This window comes from Pectinophora gossypiella, chromosome 3 (assembly GCF_024362695.1).
Source record: "Pectinophora gossypiella chromosome 3, ilPecGoss1.1, whole genome shotgun sequence".
NCBI classification, from domain to species: domain Eukaryota; kingdom Metazoa; phylum Arthropoda; class Insecta; order Lepidoptera; family Gelechiidae; genus Pectinophora; species Pectinophora gossypiella.
This window is the reverse complement of record NC_065406.1, coordinates 4,380,863-4,401,200: the sequence shown is the minus strand read 5'-3', so window position 1 is coordinate 4,401,200 and position 20,338 is coordinate 4,380,863. Positions and strand designations below refer to the sequence as shown.

Here is a 20,338-nt window from a genome sequence, read left to right as displayed (position 1 = left end):
GACGAGAAACAATATCGAACAGCATCTGGTATCTTGTCAGATGAGGGGTTAAATTATGCGATATTGATAAGCTTATTAAAACATCACCTATATTTATGTCTGTGTATTGTTTAAGGTAAATAAATCAAAATAAATAATACAAAATTAAACCTTTATTTCTTAACTTATCTTAAGGCTAACTTCTGAGTCATTTACTATCGTTAGTAAACGAAAAATCATGTAAACTTCAAGTATTTACATTCATTTGAAATAATCACTAATATCTTATATAATATGACTAAAACAACATAATTTCGACACAGCACCTTCTTACATAGAGGTGCGATGTCAAAAGCGTATTTTATCCGAAATAATTGTCGTATTTTTTGGCAATAATTATCATCGTCGATAATAAAGTGACAAAAAAGTATTCAAATGATAAAAATCGTAACTTTAGTTACGAGGTTTTTAAAAAGTCTTTTTGTAGATACACTTTTTGAAATGCATCGAGCGCCTCTTGAGACAGACAATCGAACCAATCACTGCACTTTGCACTTTTATAATACACAATTTTGTAATAAATTACTTAACGATGAGTATTTCAACTTTTAAAACCTACAATTTTTCCTTCATTAAATTATTACTTTTCTGTGTACGTCTAAAATATCTCACCTACATGCTTTAGAACCCCGTATCGTATTACCTAACGTATTCGACAATTTGAGATAACACAGCTTCAAATTGTCAAATAAGTTAATGCAGCATAGTTCTAATTCTAAAGTACATAGGTACATATTTTCAAACATCAACACTATGAAACGCGAACGCAATAATACCCTAGAATATTTTGTCTTTTTGCAAATATCCAGTTAGAAGATATGTATGTCGTAACTAACGTAAGTTCTAATTGGATATTTGCAAAAAGAAAAAGATTTTAGGATATTTTTGCGTTAACGGTCCACTGGTGTTTGAAGATCTATCCTCTGGCCTATTACCCGAAGAGGCGTGTTCTACAGCAAGTCGAAGGGGTTCAGTTTGAGTCTGTCCTTGGAGTCGCTCCTTGACATTCAGAAGCCCAGCTTCTTGAGGGCCTTGAGGTCCACATCTCCGTAGTAGTCCTCGCTGGAAAATTATATATGTAGTCAAAATAACTGACCAAGTGAGAGGAAAGTTTGACTTTCTATGGGAAGAGTTATGCGCCTGGTCGGTGTTGCTTTCAAACTTGATTAAAGTATTGTAATATCTACATACATACATAAATTTACGTACATTTTAAAGGACATATCTTACAGTTTATTTAAATTTGATCATAATTAGCTGATTCAAAAGTCAAATACAATGAATACGTATTTTTTTTTTGTTCTCAATGATAACCTATTCCCAGCTTAGCTTTGCACTGGCCAGGCAACATAAGCAATTTTAATAATTAAAAATAAAATAATTTTTTTTTTTATAAGCAATTTTAATAATTCTGTTAACAAAAGTCATTTAAAATATTTCTCTAGGTATATTTGATGAAAAATAATTACTTACACTTTAAGTACATACTTACTTATTAAATGTGTTAGATATAAAATGTACACATACCTTTAACCCAAGGTCATAGATGCCAAGGTGGTGACCGTGCCACGTTAGCATGGCTGATTAAGGAAGGTTCAGATCATAGTATTGTATTAGGAGAAAAGAAGAAAATACTGAAATAACCGAGAAGTGTTACCAGGTTATTAGAAAGTGGGTGCAGTCTCAGACAGTGCTCGTGAAAGTTAATATATAGGAAACGGTGCAACGCTGCTTTACTAGACAATAAATACACAGCATATAATTTTTATATTTTTGTTTATTTTATCACTAAAAATAAAACTTAAGTATTACAGTTTCTATCAAACAACAACACTCAGTCGCAGTGAAATAATTCAGTACAAAATATAATATTTACAAGGTGTTGGGGTTAGAACCAATGATGGACGACCGTCTCTATCGATCCCTTTACACAGAACTACTTTGTGATAAATGCATACCTAATTCTTATTTACTGATCTACATTTATTAGGTACAATAGTATATTATACAGCAACGTGGCATAGGCAACGGTATGCGAGAGGCTAACCAACTAAAGTATAAATGTATAATAAAATAAATATTTCTACCGCGGACACTAATTCCTAACCTGCCTCTGAAACTGTTTCAAACAATGAGAGAAGTATTTGGCAACTAGAATTGAATACAAATCAATCGGGCCTCACTCACTACTATCGAAATTCTTTGAACCTGTGAGCGGCTCCGCACGCCACGAGCAATGCCTGGAAGTGTTATGTATGCGCCGCGGCGCGCGCGCTGCCGTGGTGTGCGGAGACCGCCGGGTTGTTAAACTTGTGAGTATTTTATTATTTTAATAAGAGAAGGTGGGAAAGCGCTTAGTTCTCCTTCTGGGGGCGGGGTTTGAGCTGCTTGTGCGCCGAGTTGCCCTTGCTGTCGGCGGAGGCGAGCCCAGCCAGCAGCTCGCTCTTGCGGATGGCCTTCAGGTCCAGGTCTCCGTAGTAGTCCTCGCTGAAAATGGACGCGCGTCTTACTGCCAGCTCACTGCCGCCTCTACCACCTACTTACTTACTAACTATACGTGTACCTTACATCGAGCAACTTTTACTACATGACTGGCTTGGTATTGTGTAACTAAATCTCGTTCGACTAGCGATATCGAGTGAACTGCCTTGAAACGGCGGCAAGAATGATATCCGTTCGCTTTTCCAAGTATTATCTAACTGTTTGTTTTTCTCGAACGTACTTAAAGATATTATATCTACCTGTGGAGCTTGTGAGTATGCGGTTTGGCGCTTGCAACTTTCGAAAAAAGAACTAGTTTTATCGACCTTCAACGATCGGCGCGAGCGCATCGGTTTAATTTGATTGTTCAACGCAGGCAGACCATGAACCGCGGACAAGCTATTTGAAAGTCTCCTCATTGTCTCACATTGAGAGCTAGATCTAAATCGTTGAGATTGGTCTCACGATTTGTGTTCATCAAGTTTACCTTGAGCAAAGAATGAAAGCTAAGAGACAATCATCACAATACAGACGGCTTAGCGAGTGTTTTTAGATTATCGCTCATGATCTAGCTCATTTAAACAGAGTAATGAAAGAAAAACGCAGCACGGGTGCTTCTAGATTTTAACAGGTTCCTACTTATCTGTACAATAAGCAGATATTATTGCACGACTACATAATTTCTCAGTCATTGCGTGGGCTACGAAAGCTCGATACTCGAGCTGCAATGCACATTGAATGCAAAGCGGACGCGGAAACCGAAAACTGGCCGGCCTTTCCTTCCTGCTTCATTTTTAAGTCGGGCAACAGCACTTGTTGAAACAAACAGTGGTCATTACCATATGTCTCCGTTACATACCGGCCGGCATTGACCGCGGTCGACGCACGTCGCCTTAAGTCATGTTAATACCATGCTGTCCTAAATTTGTATCGTAATAGGCGTGCAAGGCTCCAAGCCGCATATTTCGCTCCAGGTATTTAGGTAGGCGAGCTCGACTTAAGTGTCTGTTTATACCTAGCCATGTATTCGAACTTGCGACAGTATCTATCTTGTAATTGCCTTCTATGCTAAGTCACTTGGCAATACAGATTATAAACACGCTGTTCCGCGCGGCAGTTTATAAATACTGTTTTGAATTTGTATTCATATAATAATGTATACTTAATAGTTTGTTTTCTATAGGTACTTGAATTTTACAATGTATTCTACAGATATAGTTACAAGCACATAGGTATGTCTAGATAAGATTGTCGAAGTGCACAAGATTGTTAGTCACAGGGATGACGTCGGTGTGGAGGTGGTTACAGGATCTTAATGTACATTAAGGTGTTAACTGCACCACGTGACCACCAGAGTCGAGAAGAGACTCAGCGTCCAAGGGTCTCTGTATGGAGAGTTTTCTTGGACGGTGACAGAGAGAGAGAGTGTGAAGGGGGAACTCTCAAAGAGGAAATCAGATCGAAAAGAATCCCCTGACAGTAGCTGCGAGTTCAAATTCCATCCTAGACGTAAAGATCTCGATCAAATTTTCTTTTTGTGAGTTTTCCCTAAGCACCGTATTAACAAAAATAAGCTATTTATGAGGGAACTTACCATCCAGGAACGTCTTCGGGGTCTTCGCAGTTGCCGGTGCCGTCAGCATCACCAATCTTGAAGACAGTGCCGATGGGGCAACCGTACTCGCGAGCTACACCCTCCAAGCAGATGTAGTACTTGCGGCAGTCTTCAGGGTGGGCGTGACGGCTGAAGGAGCCAGCGTTCGAGACCTCACCAGGCGCCGGGCACGAGAAACCATTCGCTACTTCTGGGAAACACCAAAAAAGGTTACGTGAGTGAAAAGTAGAAGGGAAATGAAACGTAGAGCAGAGACGGCGGTGATGTGAAGAAGAAGATCGCTGGAAGGAAAGTGTGTGCACAGTTTTGCATGAGTGTTAAAATTGTGAGTAGTTTAGTACAGTGTAACAGTTCTACTCGGTGGAAGTCTTTCGATTACGGCATAGGTAGAGCACATAATAAAAACCAATTATTATTTTAAACTCTAAAGTCAATATCAATATAAGATAATATCTAGTCTACACTCTCTAAAACTTTAATCATAAACTTTCTAATTCAAATTCCATTCTCTCCCGTTCTCTATTTACTTTAATAACATTCCAATTACAAATTATTTATCTTTTTTTATATTGTGATTCGGCGTTCTGAATTTTGAAATTGAGAATTCTTCATAATTTTTGAAGTCAACCCTATACTTAATGTAAGTTGCTTGTACGTACCCTCATTTTTGCACTCGGGGACCTGGTCAGCCCACATGCAGACGCGAGCCTCACGGTCGTACGCGAGCCCAGGGCTGCACTGGTAGCGGGAGGCCTCGCCGTTCCAGCAGTTCCAGAACACGTCGCATTTGGTCTCGTCGGGGAAGATGCCGTACAGCCGGGTGCAGTGGGGGGTTGAGATCGGGGGCTCTGTTGAAACGATTGAAAAATTAACAAGTGTTTGGAAATCGCAGCGCAAAACGTCACATTTAATTGTCTCCTGAAGAAACTGCTTTAAACTATTTGTTGTGCACTGACGTGTTAAACTATCTACATTGAGGATGACAATAATAACTTATACAAGCATAGATATGAATCGACAAAACACTTAGTATGTAAATTCTCTGAATTAAAAATAAATGCAATTATTTTTATATATGCAGTCCGTCACACATAACTATTGGACCAATTATCATAAATAACAAAATCTAATATCTTCAAGAAGATACAAAAAAGGGTCACGTTTTTGCAATCAAAGAAACACACGACTTAACGAAGTGGTTCTAGTTCAAGGTCGACATAGATATTAAACCCCATCATTTATTAAACTTGTTTATTTTAAATGAAAGGTATAAAAAAAAACAAGGAAAATATTCCATGAAATCCGATCAGATACAGATTGCTGTTTATAGATTACGTTCGTCAGTTTCTTCGAACGCGTATAATTCAAAAACAACTAGATTAATTAATTAAGTACAATATCATCTTCATTGAAAGGTAAAAGTAGACGTAAAATCCTAGTCCCAAAACATAGAATCAAACCAAGTGGCTTTTCCATTTCCCACCATCCTTTCTATCATCTATCCTTAAAGTATACTTTCCCCTTAGAAATAATTTTCAACAAAAGCTCGCTCACAAGGAAACTGACATATTATATAAACTGTAGGTATAAGTTTAAGTGACCGGTACGGTCAGCCACTAATACCTACATGTACGTAAGTATACCTGTAGGTATGTCACCAGCCTGACCTTCACAGCATCCTGGTAGGCATTCGCAACATACATAACTTTATTAAGCCATATGCAAATGAGCAGCCTTGACCGCCAAAACTACTCTAGTGAGCCCCAAGTCACATCTAGATGCGAATTTAATTCCATGTTTTCCGTATTTATTTAATTTAAAATTGTTGAGGCAGAAAATGTAATTTAAATAAAATTAAGCAATAGCTTTGTCGTCAAGCTGTTTTGAGTTCCGTGATTTTATTCTTATTTTAAAATACCATATTGGAATTATTTTTGTTGAAATTGAAAAATAATATCGTCCTTTTTTTAATTGGCATTACGAAATATCGTATTTGTTGCTGAGAGCTTTTAAATTCCGTAATAAATATAATAGAACGACAAATAATATCGAAATCATTATTATTATTATATTTTTAATAAAATGTTTTATTAACATCCGGGATTTTATTAATAAAAGTAATATTTGAATACAGAAATGGGATCTCTGAAATCCAATCTAGTAATATTCAAGGTTTATTTGCGGTTATTTTACTTCATCACCTCTTGCTGACATTCCAGCCACAATCCTAACCACAGGTGCAGTTATCTCAAATTTCACGACAAATACATACAATAATGTATCAACGGCTACCGAGTAAGAATTATATAACTTTTTCAAGGCACTTTACGGAACTTAAAATAAAAGTTATAGCAAGAGTAAGCAGGCTTTTTTCTCGTCTTATTTTCAACGGTTTTTAATAACTGTTTTGTTTGTTTAATAACTTGGGATATCCTTTATTGTCCCTACGTTTTAAAAAGCTTTAACATTGACCACAGCCTAAAGATCTCTAATAATAAAATCTCCTCACCGTTCCAGCATATTATTAAAAAAGAAACCAAAGACTCTCACAAAGCTGCGTCTCATCGCTTTAACATTTAAGTAACACAGCCTAAACGTATCTACTAAAGCATCTTCTCATTCAACAAGCATGTAAAGAACTTCTAGAGGCTCTTACCAAGCTGTGTCCTCTCGCCACACTCGACGTTGTGGAGGTAGTCGCAGTTTTCAGTCAGGTATTTAGAGTCGGTGGCGTCGAAGGCGAGTCCATTGCCGCAGGTCTTGAGCTCGGCAGCGCCGTTGTCGCACTTCCAGTACTTGTCACATGAGATGTGGTGGGGGTAGAAGCCGAAGTCATCGGGGCATTTGAATGACTCCTGTCCGACCGCTGTTGGGAGAAGGCAAGATTAGTTGAAGTTCTTGTAAAGGCTGTATTTCGACTTGGAAAGACAAAGAGAGAAGATTAAACATTCTAATTCCCGACAGGATTTGAACACGGTCATGTCTTATCCTGGTGAATTAGACAAGGGATTTAAGTCCACAGTAAATGAAAGAAATAATGTATCTTGAAAATTGTGCTGCGATTTATTAGTTATCTTCAGTTTCAATCAGGAGTTTCTTAATTACATTGGTAATTATTTGTAATTTATCTCGATCAAACCAGTCCTATTCGTCGGCATATCATGTTAATCTTGAACGAATTTGACCCCACGTTTTCGTAATGATATTAAGTATAATTTGCGCAACAACCTAATATTTGTTAAGTGTCAATATTGCGATATGATGAGGAAAGCGACGCATCAAAACACGATCTTCTTGAATTTTAATTGAAAATTACAAAATAAACCACCACGGGGTTTGCTAAGCAGCTATTATGGCACGCAAGTGGTTTTGCAACGCCCGGTCGCGGGCAGGGCCGCTCTTTCTCTGCGGAATGCGACGCCTTGGTGGCGCAAGCGCATGCGACACCGCCCTCGCTTCTCGTTGTTGGCACATTTGTTGTGGTTTTGTCTAATTGTTTCGCGCACGTGCTCGCTTGCTCTTTGTTTACAGCCGAAACTGGGTTATGAAACTGGGCTGTGCCGCTTCCCGGGCTCCCGGCAGTATAAACGTGCAAAAGTTATGGAAAAAGAGCTTTATTACCTAAGCAGATAGGATCAGAATACAAGAAATAATTTGAAAAAATTTGAAAAAGCACACAGTGTCCTTACTATCTTCTTCTTCTATCGTGTAGGTTATGAGATGTTTTACCAACCTAAGCAACCCTTACTAATAAAGAGTTACAATAGGAACAATTCTACTTTGGTAACATTCACGAGAACAGCACATGGCACTGATTATTAATACCTAATTACAACGGCAAATCCTGTAGATGTTGTGAATTTGTGCACATCTACATACAACTGTTTCTACTCTGTGCGTTGCTGCACCCAACACTAGGTCAGTTATTTCAGTACCTAACTGTTATCTACAAATATTAGATGTTATCTCGCGTAAGTAAACTAAAATAACATTAAGTATAATGTCATGGATTACGAATCAACATTTTCCTCAATCTATTCCTTCGCTGTTCAATCAGAATCAGTTTTCTACAGTAACTCTCATTTAAGAGGACAACGCTGTTCATTATTCTCAAAACGGAGATCCACTGAAACAAAAAGGTGTGATGTGTCCCTATGGTTTCCCGGAAGAAGTCACTTTAGGCAAAACGGCCACTAATTGCATTGTACTAGTGAAGCTGTTGGCAACACCAACACAGTATATTAAAAAAAATACAAGACTGAGATTTTGTTGACGTCCCGCCCGTCTGTACTATACGCTCTGTATTGCTCCGCGTCTTACCGCAAACAAAAGTGTTCTTTCAAGTTCCAAGTTGTTTATTTTGTAGTGAAGACAGCTCCAAACCTACAAGCAACCCTACAGTCCACCCAGCTGACAGAAGCCTCGTTTATTTATCTGACCCTTACCACGATAAACTTAATTATCATTTCATATTTTTTGTGCAAAATAATATTTGTATTTATATGTATGTTGAGCCGACTCTGTTCGCGAGTTATGTCACGTTATGTCATTAGGCCACCGCTTCGAGTATATACGATGACATTTACTCGACTCATCCTTATGTCGTAATAGGCTAATAGCGACATGTTTACGACTGAGGCTGTCTGAGATAAACTTTCCTTTACATGTTTGTAGATGAATATGAAAATTGCATTGACTTATAAAAAAATAACCCAAGTATTTCAATTTTGTTATAGCGCCCTCTTCGAGAACGCGTGCGCAGTGTCACAGGTTCGAATTCCAACTTTATAAGTTTGAATTCATGGTTGGATTTGGATCTCCTTTCCATCATAGACTCATTTATGAACACCGTATTTGTTATCTAATGGCTTCTGTACAAATTTTTGGTTACTTAAGTCACCTTATAAGACTTACAATAGCTGCCTAAGTTAACAAACATCGCCACACAGTACAAGCTCATTTAACCATGCCTCATCGTACTAATTATCGATCATTGTGATCATTTCACAACCCTTATCCAAGCATCGGTCGCGATGTTACAAAACGTATGTGCTTGTAAACACTGTTAATTGGTAAGTAATCGTGAAAATTGGACCGACTTTCTAGGCTACGCATGTTGCACTATCACTTGCAAAACGTAGGTTTGAGCTAGATTCCATGTGAAATGTAATAAAAATAGCATGTCATACTAAAAGCCATAAAGATAGCAAAACAAATGAACAGCGCTGAGGTTTCCAATTTGCTTATAAGTTTAAGACAACGTGTCACGTTTCATTTGGGATCTAGGAAATGTGTGGACTTCCTTTACTAAGTTTATACTTACTTAGCAAAACAAATGAAGATCGTATCGAAGATCGAACGAAGACGTTTCAAACTCGCTTAAATAAGTTTGAAACAACGTGCCATATTATTAGGAACTATTGTTATCTGATTTTCTCAAAATTACGAACGTACATTTAAATGTTCAAAAATCGAACGCATTTGATTTATTTTTAATACGACTAATATGCCGCCAGTCGCTATTTCAAAATATATTATGACTGCTTCACATTCACATAAATTACGTCTAGTGTCTTCCATAAAGATATCATGGTCAAAGTATAAGTCTGCGAGTGTGTAACCTTCATTAAACCTGTAACTACTAATTAATTCCTGTAAGCAAAAGTTGTTCATCTCCTTCGACTGCATATCTGAATGGCTAATCAGAGGCAGCCTTTCTTGCAACCGAACCCCGAGGTGAACCACAATTGCCATTGAATACCTAAGATTCCTGTCACCTGAGGTAAACTAGTAACTGTGAAATATAGAGCACTTAGGTCGTACTAGTTACCGTAATCGGAACAATTGTAAAAACTTATGCAAAAAAAACTACACGCCAATTTCACGTATAGATAAAAATCGTATCGGTAATTACTGAATTTGTAGTTGACTCATTTTTTTTGTTAAATTGTATTGCAATTTAACATGCATCATCGTTTTATTTAATCGACTGATTACAAAGAGTTTTAAATTAGTCACGAGTACCGTGATTATCTGAGTGACAAAAACAGTTACTTAATTGATTTTAGGTAACAGAAGCGTGACTACTGTTACTAACTTAATTAAAGCTCGATGACTAAACTTAGATCGACACTAGATCAAAATGTCAAGAATGCAGTCATGACAGGATTCGGAACCCGTTCAGAATTTGATTGAGATATTCAAGGGTAAGACTAGGTAACGACATGAGGCTGATTTGACACAGCGCAGATTGACATCAATGCTAGTTGGGCATAGTGTCATGTCGAGCGCGTAACCGGGGCACGCATGTGCGTTGCGCAATGCGGGGTGTCACCCGAGCCCTGCGGGTGACTGCGCACACGCAAGTGACATAATTATCGATTTGTCATTTACCGCGTTGTTATAACACATTATGCAATGTTGTTTAGCGGTTTGGGTCATTGGTTAGGCTCTGTGGAGTTTGAAGAATTCAGTAGCAAGCACCAAACCCAACCAATCTGTGTTTAACACAGTCGATAATGAGTCACAGAGCCTGTCGCAATGACATACATAATCATTTGCCTACACTTACGTATACGCATCTGTTCTCACGTTATAACCGAAGAATAAACATTACCTACATACGTATTATCCAATAAAGGTCGCGTTACTCAAGTTAAGTAACGCGGGTGAAAGCCCAAAGTTGACCTACAGAACGCTCTGGAGGTGGGCGGAACTTTCGATTTCGTCGGCGATGCGCCCGTGCCGCGCCCGCCATCTTGCTCAATCTGACCTTTACCACGCGAAACTAATTCACATCACTCATATTTGCATACGATACACATTTAAACTGGTTGATCAATTCTATTAAAATTAAATGTGAGACTTGAATATCAATGTTTGAATTTATTACGACTACGTGTGACTTTATGACATGTTTTTACTTTAATGTCTGTCTTTTACCTAAAACTTGCGAGTTTATAAAATTATGCAGAAATGTCGTTTTTGTATCAACGTTTACATTTACATGAGTACCTATTGCGTAAGTTTCGACTAATCTTAGACCTGTCTTGATCTAAATAGTTGCATACTAACTATTCAAACAACACGAATTGTATAATAAATCGTAAGATAAAAACGTCTATTTCATGTAGAAATGTAAATATCGTGTGTAGAAGGCAATTAGAAAGAAATTCATCTTCAAAAAACGAGAGAGAAAAAAGTCTGACACGCAATGCGTCTTGGAGAATAATTTGTTTAATTGTGCTCAGAAAATGATTACAGAGATGTATTATCTGACGTAACATATAGTATAGCATTAGATAACTATTGTCGGTCCGTCTGTGCGTGGTGAAAGTTGCCGGCTCGTCAATATGTATTTTAAGATCACAAAGCCTCTAGCAACCTAATGAGGGTACTCGGCTAAATAAATAGTTTCCAATGACGAAAATTATAATAAATGCATTATGATAGAGACCTTCCTGTATTTGAGAAAAAAATATATGAATTATAACGTCTCTACAGGAAGTAGACTCACTAATTTAAACATGTTTTTTTTTTACATGTTTTAGATGCCTTTGCCATGAAGTATGATACCATTTGTTAAGATATATCTACGTTATTAAATACATAATAATTAAAAGTTACACGTTATTTAAATTAACCTATTATTTTTAGCGTAGGTCTAACAAAAAGCACGATGTAATGGTACTTAATTCATCACGCGTTACTATTTAGCCAATATACATGATTGTCAATTCGCGAATGTACTTAACCGCAATAAACATTCTGCCTAGCAGGTCGTCAAGTAAGTAATAGCTATCAACTAATGATGTAACAAAACTAAACAGCAATAGAAATTCATCAGATCGTTTACTACAAGGCAAGCCGTGGTAGGCCAGTTGGTAGAACGCTTGGCTGTCACTTTGGGGTGGCAAGTTCGAATCCAGCACAGGCCTAAACCAATGAAGTTCGAATTTGTTTTCAAATTTATGTTTGGATCATAAATGTTTTTCATATGCTCAGCGGTGAAAGAAAACATCGTGAGGCAACCCACATTCCCGAAAAATGCATTTTTGGAGGTATGTGACCTAAACTATATTAGGCTGGTTTTCCCTTAGCGGGTTGGAAGGTCAGACAGGCAGTCCCTTCCGTTAAAAACCGGACCTGTCAAATCCTAACCTGTAGGTAAGCGGACTCTATAAAATGACGGGATAATGCTAGGAAGATGATGATGATCTCTCAATCAACTCATGCATGAGACGACAACAATACATCGCCAGATAAACATCAATAAATCGCCACAAAAAATACGACAGCAATACCAAATTTGTAAAGAAAAACAACTACCATAACCGGTACAGAAGATGATGGAAAAAACGGCCACAATACGTGGTCCTTACAGGCTATTTATACATCGCAGCGAAGGACAGACAATCACCAGATGGTATAGGTATAGTACTAGCTTTTATGTGGAATAGTGCCTTGTTAAACCTTAGTCAATAGACGTTAAGGTACCTACCCATAAAAAAAACTTCTGTTTCGTTTGTTTTTGTTCGCAGATGGGAATCTCTTATATTTAATAAGTATTTAGTGTAAATAATCTTTCTACGGCTCTATTCTTGATAGTTTTTTTTATGTCAGTTGTGGTATAGTAGGTCTCACCGTTGTCATTTCTTTTGGTTAATTATTCTATATATCATACGCAACTTTTAAACTCAAACAAACCCTTCAAGATTATATCATTTACATTAGCCTCTACGGCATCTCATTCAAACTCCGCTGGAGGCTGCATAGCTAGATTATCTTCAAAAAAATCCAAGAAAAGAAAACCCTGCTTCCGCTGCATTGTTTTAATGCGTTGTTAATTAGTAATTACGTGTTTCCGGTAACAGTGACCTCTTACGTCAGAAGGCCTCTTGTTATCTAACACGTTAACATTGTTATATCCAACAATGCACATAAAAATGCAATATCTATTAAATGTTACATAACAAAGTTCTATTTTTTCTACCAATCAATTGGTTAGAGTAATGGATTGGCCTCTCGCTGAATGATAGGCCACTTACGTTCAATTAGTTGAGCGTATATAGTCGCTTGGACCTCACTTAGATAAATGTTTGGTCGTGATCTGCTCAGTGACATGTTCATTACGAGAGTTGCCTCATCTAGATACTTATTTCTTTTAATTCTTTTCTTGAACCTTATCAAATTATCAGACTTAAGCCATAGTTATTCCGTACACTTATTTCTCTTTTCTTTTGAAACTTATGAATTCGTAAGTATTCTTTTGCTATCAATCAATTTGTAATATGTTAAACGTAAAATGGGGCACATCTCCCTATCCGCAGTTCAAGCATCAATAAGTTTATATCACTTACAATAACATCAAATGTTTCATTTTAATCGTTCTCGTGTTAAAACAGTGGTAATGTCTCCGAGTGCCCGCGCGCACTCAACCAACAGAATCATTTTCACCCATTTTCTTTCTTGTGAAATTCTCGCACGCATCATAAACCGAGATAATTGAATACCTTCACGCTTGCTATAATAACTTTATGAATATTTGATTTGATTGAACGCACATCAAATGTTACTGCAAAATGAGACGTCAAAATTTTGACGTGATGACACTGGACTACGCATAAAATTAGTCATAGTTCGAAAAACATATAAGTATAAGACAATAAAATTTCAGAAACTAAAAAGAACTATTTAGTCTTTCTGTCAGCGTACAGAGAAACTTTGCATTCAAATTCCCGACAACACAAAACGCTGTATCGAGCGAACAATTTTGTAATTTCTAGACAAGCAGTCACAAGTTTTTTCACGCCAGAAGCGACTTATAGAAAATCCAGTGTTACGCAAGTATGAACGTGGGAACCAGGTACGTGGTAGAAATCCTAAACAATGTGTGTACAATGCTAGCCTCTGTCTAGTATGTGTTCATTGTGCATTCGAACCTTCGACTTATGTACTCAACCCTCAATATTACTTCTATTTACATCTCGTAATGTCATGTCATTCTTACAACAATTACATGGAATTATGCATTTGGCAACAAACACACTTCTTGTTTGCCTGTGCTGAATGCATGCAATGACATGCATGGGCAAACGAAGTATTAAGCGTCTCCTTGCATAAGTAACGGTAAAAAGAAGACAAACAGAGAAATAGAATTAAACATTTAAATAATTAAGATCCAATTGACTGACAAGAAATGTTTTTTTTAATAAATAAACATAAGTACTCGTATAGTCAGGGGTACATACAACGTAAGATAAACTGAATACCCACAACGTAATAGGTGCTGGCTAACACATATCGCCGATTATAATGGAATCCATACGTATTAGTAAAATTAAATTAATTCAAAATATATTCCAAATAAAGTGACAAATTACTTATCTTTGTATAACTAAAAGATATATAGCAGTCGATGAATCAGAAAAAATATAAATTGACAGTCCCATGATACATGGAAGCTTGTAATTGACCTTATATTCATTTGTAAAAAAAATAACTGGGCTTAACTCGGCTTCTTCTTCTATCGTGTGGGTTGTGAGGTAGATTACCAACCTCAACAACCCTGCTGTCAGCGTTAATATTGAGCCGCCAAAGGACCCTGACATGACTCATGTAACGAATTCGTACTTACATCAGTAAGTAGTAACCGGGACCAACAACTTAACATGCCGTGGGTGCTAGCTCGGCAAAGAATATAGATAAATTAGATATATAGATGCAACACAATATCCAATGATTCGTAGCAAAGTTGAACGCCCTATCATTGGCTATAGAAAGCGCGATGCCAATATAAGTATGGGTCTTAGACTTTCTTCGATAGCATGACTAATTTAATGGAGCTATCACCGAGCACTGAATAGTACTCGCTTCCTGCCCGCAAGGAAGTAGGTACGTGATGACAATCACAATTAATCGATACAGATAAGACGTCGCAAGAAACGTCGAAAAAACTATTTTTTACGAAAAAAATAAATAATAATTTATAAGCACTTTTTTAGCAAATGATGCAATGAAAATTGAAAATCATTTTTTGTAGTTACAAAGGTAAAAAAGTATAAATCGTGTGATCATTTGCATTAAAATTTCTCCGCGCGAATTACTTACTTACCATATCGTTACGTATAATAACTGCACAGCATAATTATGAGCATAAATTATTTCTGAGATGCCTTAACACGTTATTGCTAATGTTATGGTTGTAGATATAATTACCAAAATGCTTTTCTCTCGAGTCGAGTCGCAAAAAGTTGTTTTACACAAGTTTACATTTTTTGTATCCGTAATCAATTATGCAATATGTTTGGCCTCATTATCTACATTCTGAATGGGTTAGTCTGTATCTCCATGGCCTGGGGCTATGGTAGGGCCTGTTACGAAAAATGTATGCAAATAAACTGTTAAGATTGTGCAATGTATTAGCGTAGGCCGGTATGCTAAAGAGGTCGTTAACATTGCAACATAGAGCATAAAATGTCATTAGAATCATTACGTGGCGTTAGACCTATACAGCTCTATTAACCTTTTCTATTGATTATAACGTCTATGTAATTTCATAAATGAGATCGTCTTTGCCATGTCTAATTTTGATTGAATGCTTCTATTCGTCTTAAGTTTATGTAAAGACTTAACTATGTAACTACGGAATAGATAAGTAAAAGATCTCACATTTTATCGGTGTCTAAAAATATTAGTGCTTTATAAATATCATATGTTTTTTGGTAACAAAATAAATGAGTGAAACATTTTAAGCGTAATTATTATGATCATAAGTGAAAGTACAGATAATATAAGTTGTCGTGATAAAATCTGCTTTCATTTCAGAAATTACATATCCCGAGGTAAATATCGTTGCTTATCCGAGCGAATAGCGAGATCATTGAGAAGAGACAAATCGCTGGAGTGACATTGCGTTGACAATTTCGAAACTTGCGTCAAATGTACAACAATTTTCACATTTGCTCGTGAGTAGACTGTGTTTTACACATTCTCTCTGTATTGCACGTTTTACGATATAATACGTGAGTTCGTTGACTCTTTTTGCATGTGGTCACTTGTCACTGCTTGGCCCGTGTTGTGACCGCACCGGCGACAGTTACACCACAACGGCTGCAATTTCTCTGATCTCAACACTGCGCCGCAACGTGTTGTGGAAACGGCGATATCACTCAGCTTTCCCGATCGCAATTAAACTTTAATAGCGATCCGTTCGGTTGCATGCCGTAATGCTAAAGCACGATATATTATTTCATTCTTCACTAGACACCGCGCCGCGCCCTAAATAGTTCAAATGTTACGTACCCACGCCGAGGGCGGCTGCTAGCACTATTAAACACCGTGAATTCATGGTTAAACTGTAAGTCCTTGCACAGGAGGAGTGGACACTGTAACGTTCGAGCACACACTGCGGGCGGGTGAATGGGCGGCTGAGGCTTTTATATTCGGTAGGCGTGCGCGAGCGCGGACGGTGAAAACCAACGTCGGCGCGCGCGCAGGCCCCGCGCGCCGCAAGGGTTGCAGGGCCACCGCCGCAACACTTGCACACATCCCGATACATCCAAATTTAACTTTAAATAAAAAAAACGAATAATAAAAAAGTCTTCAACTACTTAAACATGGAAAAAATACCCTTTTCTCAGCAGTTACAGCACCCATTCACCACACATACGAACCGTCATAAATATTATAGTATTTTATGCAACAGTTGTATAAGAAGGGTCAAAAAATGCGAGTGGCGTGAGTTGCGATGTGAGCCTTGGCGAACATCGCAATAAGAGACGCCACGAGCATTTTTTGACCTAGTTATACAACGTTGCATACAATACTTTTTCTACGACGACGTAATTTTAAACGAAACACAAAAATTTTCCAATTTATTTTCCAACGCGCGGGAAAATGGCGGCAAATGTATACTTTTTTTTTAAAGTATATCTATGGCACCAAACAAAGTAAAGGTGCCAGTTTCCAGGTCAAAAAAAAACAACAACAATGCTTTTTTGGCGACATTATAGTACAGTTACACTTTGTAAACAATGCTTTTATAGGCCATAGAGCGTACACTTTTTCAAAGAGTTTAATTATGTATGTACTTATATTAGACTTTTTGGTTATTTAAATGCCAGATTAAAGTAGAGGAGTAGAAAAATAAACTAACGGAATGTAACTCAGACGAGATAAGCCGTCTGCACGTTGCATCGAAATCACTTTTGTTTTCATTCGCCGTATAAGGTCGCGATTTTAATAGCTGTAAGAAAGTTACAATGTAATTGTTATAAGGACAATAACCTACGGAGGAGTTAGCACATTAACCTACACTCAGTCACGTCGGCGTACGAATATTCGACGAATAATGTTTAGTAGACAATAGGCGATATTAGATTTTATTTTCATAGTGATTCGATGATGATTTCAATGAGATTATTTTGTTTTTTACAAACAACCAAATGCCGTAAACATCTTCTCATCCACCATAGAATAAACTCATTATAATATTCATATTCCTTGCTTACCTAAAGCTTGACTTGACGTAATTAGCTAATTTGCGAGGGATGTTACGTTCTAGCGACTTTTGTGTTCTTTTGCACATTAATAATATTAACTAAAATAGCATAACGCCTATATTCCCGACGGTGTAGGCAGTTTTATACACGCAAATGTATACAATGGATAGTATGAACATCCACTCCTCGCCGCTATGTTTAAATCCTACGAAATAGGGGGCGAGGCTATTGCCATTATCGGGGCACAAATCCTAGAAACCTAGAATAAGAAACACATAATAACGGGTTCTTACCGCGTTTGAAATAGGGATATGAGACTCCCGATATTTCGATACTGTTGCAAGTGCCATGATCACGGGATGACTGATGAGATTGGAATCATTGTCATCATTGGAGTTGATCATGGCACTTGCAACAATATCGAAATATCGGGAGTCTCCTATCCCTATTTCAAACGCGGTAAGAATCCGTTATTATGTGTTTTAATTATGATAATAACCACGTAAACTTAAAACAACCTAGAATAAGACTTGCGAATGCAATCTATATACGTCTCTGTGCCGTTTCGGCACTATGTATAATTAAATATATTAAAGCTTCACTCTACTCTCCACCATACCTACTTCATGAAGAATAGTAGGTAGTTCAGCAAATTCAAATTCAAATTCAAAATATATCTTTATTCAGTAGGTAACATAGTTACACTTTGAATCGTCAATTTTTACATAACGAACGTCTCATCCGCCTAAAACTACTGCAGCTTCTCACAACCTGTATAGCCGGGGAAAAGACGCTGCAAGAAAAACCTCGGCACAGGGCCCTACACGTTCTTTAAGGGCAAGGGTTCTTTAAGGGCAAGGGTTCTTTAAGGGCAGGGCTAACATACGTAACGTCATAACATTATCGATCGATTCAATACAGTTTGACGAAACCGATAAGTTTGTTTTTTCCCTAACATGAGTGTCACGTGATTTTCTTCGTATTTTCTTCGACATGACTTATTTGGGTTCACATATTTGCACCAATCGACAAAACGACATAATTATATCGTGACAATCGATAAAAAGGCCGTGATAAAATTTTATCACATTGCGCATGTTAGTCCTACTGGTATCGATACTTGTCATAGTCATCATCATCAATTTAAGAGCCACGTTCTTATCGGTGTAGCATTTTCCATTCCAGTCTATCAAAGGCCAATTCCTTGACTTCCCTATAAGACACGACGTTAACCTTTTCTTTAATCTATTCCATGTAAGCTCTTCTTGGTCTTCCCCTTCCTCTCTTTCCTTCTAGCTTTCCTTCTATGATGTTTTTAATAAATTCGTCGTGTCTTATTACTGTCCAATCATCTTGCCTCTTCTGTGACTTGTCATAGTAAAGACTCGTAAAAGAAGATTATCTGCATATAATTATCGTAACGATAAAAGTTAATATATTTCACATAAATTTCAGGGTGATTATTTTCAATCAATTTCGTTTTAAATAATTTTAAATATTATACTTGTTTACTGATTGATTATCGTCTTGTTTTGTAGTTCGCCATGATTAACAGGCAATGTCGAATCGTTAAATTTTACGACAGGAAGGTACTTGGATATTATTTTGAGGAAACTTATTTTGGTATAGTGCTTTAAGTTTTAAATACCTACTTTTATTTAAACAGTTTGTTCGAAAGATATCTTAGTTTTATCTTAGTTTATTTTGTACCTAATTAATTATAAAGCTCGGTGGCGCAGCGGTGAACGCGCTCAGTCTGCGATTGTTGAAGTTAAGCAACTTTCGCAAAGGCTGGTCATAGGATGGGACACCACAAAAAAAAGTTTTCATCTCGAGCTCCTCCGTGCTTCGGAAGGCACGTTAAGCCGTTGGTCCCGGCTGCATTAGCAGTCGTTAATAACCACCAATCCGCACTGGGCCCGCGTAGTGGTTTAAAGCCCGATTTCCCTAACCATCCATAGGGAAGGCCCGTGCCCCAGCAGTGGGGACATTAATGGGCTGATGATGATGATGAATTATAAAGCGAACACCACTCCCGCAGCCAAACCAATTAATGAGGGACTTTCCAGGCTACGTTCCTCAAAAACAATAAAGATGTCGTTGTACAGATCCTTCGTTTTACCTTCTAATTTCATAGATAACAGACATATGCATCTATTATCTTTGTTTTTGGGTCTAAATGATGACCCTTTTTATTACACCCAGGCACAATTACATCCTCCACCCATTATTATTCTGATCAAAATAAAGAGAAGCAATATAAGTAGCAAACAACATAATTCTTTACATAATGTGAACCAAATATCAAGCCAGAACTATTTTTATACATGTACAGTCATGAGCAATATAATGTACCCACTTTAGGACTCTGTCGCACTAACATATTTGACATTTAGTGAGACTTACAGTTCAATTTGTCAAAAAAGTTAATGTGAAATGGTACCAAAGTGTATACATACTGGGTGTTAGTGACATCGTAACGAATACTGACGGGGTTGATTCAGACCATGATTCTGAGTTAAAATCAAGTGGAATTTTCCGTCGCAAAATTCATGATTTTTTTTTAGTTTTTTTAAATTATTTTCAATTCTTTATTATACTTTAGCGATGGAAAATTCCACTTGATATTAACTCAGAATAATCAGATGAATCATCCCCTCAGTATTCGTTACGATGACACTTACACCCCGTACAAGTACAT

The 20,338-nt window shown here is 37.3% G+C and overlaps 1 protein-coding gene across 2 annotated transcripts; it reads right to left on the bottom strand.

The window, feature by feature from the left end:
• Positions 1–137: 137 nt before the first annotated feature.
• LOC126380851 (protein obstructor-E) lies at positions 138–16,552 on the bottom strand. Of its 2 annotated transcripts, none has more exons than XM_050030444.1 (5): positions 16,439–16,552; positions 6,792–7,001; positions 4,795–4,983; positions 4,115–4,325; positions 138–1,101 (listed from the first exon to the last, which is right to left on the bottom strand). In XM_050030444.1, exons 1-5 carry the CDS (start codon positions 16,482–16,484, stop codon positions 1,047–1,049), a joined length of 711 nt encoding a protein of 236 aa, XP_049886401.1. In that variant the 5' UTR covers positions 16,485–16,552; the 3' UTR covers positions 138–1,046. The 2 variants fall into 2 exon arrangements, with proteins under 2 accessions (XP_049886401.1, XP_049886397.1); XM_050030440.1 differs by lacking the exon at positions 138–1,101 and adding an exon at positions 1,799–2,526.
• Positions 16,553–20,338: the final 3,786 nt, after the last annotated feature.

Bases quoted from the DNA above. Each gene is read 5' to 3' on its own strand.
- LOC126380851 (XM_050030440.1), bottom strand. From the start codon at position 16,484: ATGAATTCACGGTGTTTAATAGTGCTAGCAGCCGCCCTCGGCGTGG. The intron at 7,002-16,438 runs GTACGTAACATT...TTCTCCCAACAG, and splicing joins AGCAGCCGCCCTCGGCGTGG to CGGTCGGACAGGAGTCATTC. The intron at 4,326-4,794 runs GTACGTACAAGC...GGTGTTTCCCAG, and splicing joins CCCCGAGTGCAAAAATGAGG to AAGTAGCGAATGGTTTCTCG.